Below are 5,025 nucleotides of genomic sequence, written 5' to 3' on the forward strand. Positions count from 1 at the left end.
GGGAGTCGTTACAGCTGAGCCCAGGGTTCCTTCCGCTGCTGTCTTTGGCCCGGAAATCTCGCCTTCGCGAGGCCCTGCCCCTGCCTCTGCCCACCCACTCCCCCACCCTCCACCCGGAAGTGGACCCATTGAGCGGAGGCATCCATTGCGCATGCCAGAGCAACGTCAGAACAGGCAACTACCCTACAAGGAGGCCGTTCTGCCGGCTAAGATATGGATCCATTCTTCCTAGAGTCCTACTCCACCAGCCAAGAGTTGGACCCCACAGGTTTAGATTTCAACTCTGCTGGCCAAGATTATTTCTCCACTGGCTATGTGTATGACTCTCTCCACCAAGAATTGGACCTGGACTCTCTTCATGAAGATCTTTCCCAGTCCATGCCAGGCACCATGACAGAGATATCAGCAAACACACATGCCGAACCAGAGGATCTCACAGAGGCTGTACGAAAGGAGCTCAAATCCGAGCTCCCTAATTTGGAAGAGGAAATTGTAACCCTACCGCTATACTCTGGCAGCCAAAGAAAGATGTTGTATGGAGCTCAAGAGGAAGCTGGGCCTCATAGCCCTGGTGGGGCTAAGGCAGAATCTGTCCAAGAGCTGGCACGATGTTCAAGTTTACAATGTTTACATGAAACAAAAGACTTCATCTGCCCTGTCCACCATGGGCTCTGTCATTTGCAGGAAGCTTGGAGACATGAAGTCAGCCACATTCAGATCTTTTGAAGGTCTAATGGGGGCAATCAAGTCCAGAGTTGCGGGTGGCAGAGAGTTTGGCAGTGACTGCCTTCCTTCTTCAGCTGGGAGTGGAGATGATTCGCTCCTGGCTTCAGGGAGTAGGGATGATCCACTCCCACTTTCCAGGAGTGGGAATGATCCAGTTCAGTGGATTGGAGTTGATCCAGTTCCGAGGAGTAAAGATGATCTGGTTGCAGGCAGTGGGCATGACCTGCTGCCTGTTCTGGAGCCAGAATGAACCGATTGGTCACCTTGCCTGGCCACCTAACCAGTGCAAGAACTCCCTTTCCCATCACAATTGTGACTCTGCCTATCAAAAACAAGCAACTAAACCACAATGGTAAAGTTAATTCAGGAAATGGACAGAGGCCAGTTTTGAGAAAAATAATTCCAATTTGTACATAGGTATTTGCTGCTGTTGAGATAGAGAACCCAACATTTTGTACTGTTATTTTACACTAAAGTTAGTAGATGAAACGTATCACTACACTAGCCTTCTGGAGTTGCATTTAAATGGACAGGACAATGGCTTCAGAGAGATCTTAGGCCCACACCCAAACTTTTTCAGAAAAACTAGTCTATCAGAATGCCAAAGTAGCTTTCTTTTTAGAACTGGAAAAAAGGTATGAAATAATCTTTAATTTTATCCTCTCCCCATTTCCTTCCTTCCCTAAATCTCAGAAGGAATCTTGAAGCTCTACCAGGCCTACAATTTTGCTTTTAAAAAGATGATTAAGAACACTTTTTCTCTGAGACCCCCAGAAGGGAGAGGAAAGTATTGGTAGACTAACTGTTAAATAATACTATAGCCTTTAAAATCTTAATTTTTTTTAAGCTCCTAACTAAGCAAAATAACTTTAGCTTCAATTTAGGAGATTGTTACTTTGGACTCAAGCTGAAATTGCAACTTTGCCCTGTGCTTCTTAATCTTTCTGTTGTGGCAGCATGTGCCTACTACAATAGCATGCCCACTAAAAGGGGAAAAAAATGCTTCTCTGTTGTGCAGCAGTTCCTAGTTTGTTACCATCTCCAGCTGAGGGGCTGGAGGGAAAACAGCACAGCCAAATTCAAGAAAGATAAACCCCTGTCTTGAGCAACACTGCAACATTTAAAACAGAATGCTCATTCCCTGTAATGCTGGCCCTATGCCTCTGAGTGTACCTGACTTTATGCATCACTGGTTTCTTTGACTTTGAGTCTGTCCTCTTTTAAAGCTAATCCCAACTGAAAAGGAAACAGAACTTGAGCCCTGAGGGGATTTGGGGAGGAGGGCATCGGGGAGGGATTCCTTTTCCTTTTACAAAATGCCAGGACCCGGCAGCTACTTTCACTCCTCCAGTCACGTTGCCTGAGGTAGAAGTTTGTGTCTTTTTCATTTTCAGCAGGGGGATAGGACTTTTATTTGCTTGGGTATATATTATAACATGTCACTGCCTAAAGGTAGTCCCTCCAATCTAAGAAAGTGATCCTGTTTTGTTGATTTTTGAATGCCTGCCTATTCCTTCAGTTTTCCTATAAGCAAAACCAAAACCCACAATAAATGCAAAAGCACTTGGTAAACTCTAAAGTCACTTATGTATCTCAACCCTCCACAGATTTCTAAACACAAAGTTTTGCTTGGATTAAAACAAGATGTTCAACTGTTTTACATGTTTGTTTCCTACTTTGTAGTATTCACCAACCAAAATGGTTTTCCTGTGCTGAAGAACTAAAGACAAACTTGCAGCACACATAACATAGAGACCAACAGGCAAAGCCCAGTGTTAGGGAAAATCTCAGACTGACATCATGGGCCAAACCCAGAATATGTTCTATTTATTTAGTAATTCAAGCAAATGCAGTAACAGTTTTCCCCCAATAAATCTTCAACTCCCTAAGAGCAGTAAAGAACAGATCTCTTTATATTCATCATTGTATTCCCATGCTTGGCCTAGGATAGATGCTCAAGAAACACTTATTGAATTAATGAAGGAATCAATATCACATATTTCAGACATAGAATCTTGGATCCAAGAGGTTATCAACAACATGTTGACAAGTTCCTCCTACTTTTTTTTAAATAATTTTTTATTGTTATGTTAATCATCATACATTACATCATTAGTTTTTAATGTAGTGTTCCATGATTCATTATTTGTGCATGACACCCAGTACTGCACGCAGAATATGCCCTCTTTAATACCCATCACCAGGCTAACCCATCCCCGCACCCCCTCCCCTCTAGAACCCTCAGTTTGTTTTTCAGAGTCCATCGTCTCTAATGGTCCATCTCCCCCTCTGACTTACTCCCCTTCATTCTTCCCCTCCTGCTACTTCTTTTTTTTTTCTTAACATATATTGCATTATTTGTTTCAGAAGTACAGATCCATGATTCATCAGTCTTGTACAATTCACAGCACTCACCATAGCACATACCCTCCCCAATGTCTATCACCCGGCCACCCAATCCCTCCCACCCCCCACCACTCCAGCAAACCTCAGTTTGTTTCCTGAGATTAAGAATTCCTCATATCAGTGAGGTCATATGATACATGTCTTTCTCTGATTATTTCACTCAGCATAACACCCTCCAGTTCCATCCACGTCGTTGCAAATGGCAAGATCTCATTCCTTTTGATGGCTGCATAATATTCCATTGTGTATATAATACCACTTCTTCTTTAACCATTCATCTGTTGATGGACATCTTGGCTCTTTCCACAGTTTGACTATTGTGGACATTGCTGCTATAAACATTGGGGTGCACCTACCCCTTCGGATCCCTACATTTGTATCTTTGTGGTAAATACCCAGTAGTTCAATTGCTGGATCATATGGTAGCTCTATTTTCAACTGTTTGAGGAACCGCCATACTGTTTCCCAGAGGGGTTGCACCAGCTTGCATTCCCACCAACAGTGTAGGAGGGTTCCCCTTTCTCCGCATCCCCGCCAACATCTGTCGTTTCCTGACTTGTTAATTTTAGCCATTCTGACGGGTGTGAGGTGGTATCTCATTGAAGTTTTCATTTGGATTTCCCTGAGGCTGAGCGATGTTGAGCACTTTTTCATGTGTCTGTTGGCCATTTGGATATCTTCTTTGGAAAAATATCTGTTCATGTCTTCTGCCCATTTCTTGATTGGATCATTTGTTCCTTGGGTGTTGAGTTTGATAAGTTCTTTATAGATTTGGGATACTAGCCCTTTATCTGATATGTCATTTGCAAATATTTTCTCCCATTCTGTCGGTTGTCCTTTGGTTTTGTGGACTGTTTCTTTTGCTGTGCAAAAGCTTTTTATCTTGATGAAGTCCCAATAGTTCATTTTTGCCCTTGCTTCCCTTGCCTTTGACAATGTTTCTAGGAAGAAGTTGCTGCGTTTGAGGTCGAAGAGGTTGCTGCCTGTGTTCTCCTTTAGGATTTTGATGGACTCCTGTCTCACGTTTAGGTCTTTCAACCATTTGGAGTCTGTTTTTCTGTGTGGTGTAAGGAAATGGTCCAGTTTCATTCTTCTGCATGTGACTGTCCAATTTTCCGAACACCATTTGTTGAAGAGACTGTCTTTTTTCCATTGGACATTCTTTCCTGCTTTGTCAAAGATGAGTTGACCATAGAGTTGAGGGTCCATTTCTGGGCTCTCGATTCTGTTCCATTGATCTATGTGTCTATTTTTGTGCCAGTACCATACTGTCTTGATGATGACAGCTTTGTAATAGAGCTGGAAGTCCGGAATTGTGATGCTGCCAGCTTTGCTTTTCTTTTTCAATATTCCTCTGGCTATTCGGGGTCTCTTCTGGTTCCATACAAATTTTAGGATTATTTGTGCCATTTATTGAAAAAAGTGGATGGTATTTTGATGGGGATTGCATTGAATGTGTAGATTGCTCTAGGTAGCATTGACATTTTCACAATGTTTGTTCTTCCAATCCATGATCATGGAACATTTTTCCATTTCTTTGTGTCTTCTTCAAATGCTTTCATGAGTATTTTATAGTTTTCTCAGTACAGATCCCTTGCCTCTTTGGTTAAATTTATTCTTAGGTATCTTATGGTTTTGGGTGCAATTGTAAATGGGATCAACTCCTTGATTTGTCTCTCTTCTGTCTTGTTGTTGGTGTATAGGAATGCCACTGATCAATTGCATTGATTTTATATCCTGCCACTTTACTGAATTCCTGTATGAGTTCTAGCAGTTTTGGGGTGGAGTCTTTTGGGTTTTCCACATACAGTATCATATCATCTGCAAAGAGTGAGAGTTTGACTTCCTCTCTGCCAATTTGGATGCCTTTGATTTCTTTTTGTTGTCTGATTG

General features: G+C 42.3%; 1 protein-coding gene across 1 annotated transcript; it reads left to right on the forward strand.

Moving 5' to 3' along the window:
* The first annotated feature begins 213 nt into the window (after nt 1-213).
* Nucleotides 214-976, forward strand: TPD52L3 (TPD52 like 3). Its single transcript, XM_025887874.1, is given in 2 exon segments — nt 214-501; nt 503-976. Coding segments are annotated over 2 exon segments (762 nt in total).
* Nucleotides 977-5,025: the final 4,049 nt, after the last annotated feature.

Source organism: Callorhinus ursinus, unplaced genomic scaffold, assembly GCF_003265705.2.
Source record: "Callorhinus ursinus isolate GAN/ISIS: 27379988/994484 unplaced genomic scaffold, GSC_fseal_2.0 scaffold39, whole genome shotgun sequence".
NCBI classification, from domain to species: domain Eukaryota; kingdom Metazoa; phylum Chordata; class Mammalia; order Carnivora; family Otariidae; genus Callorhinus; species Callorhinus ursinus.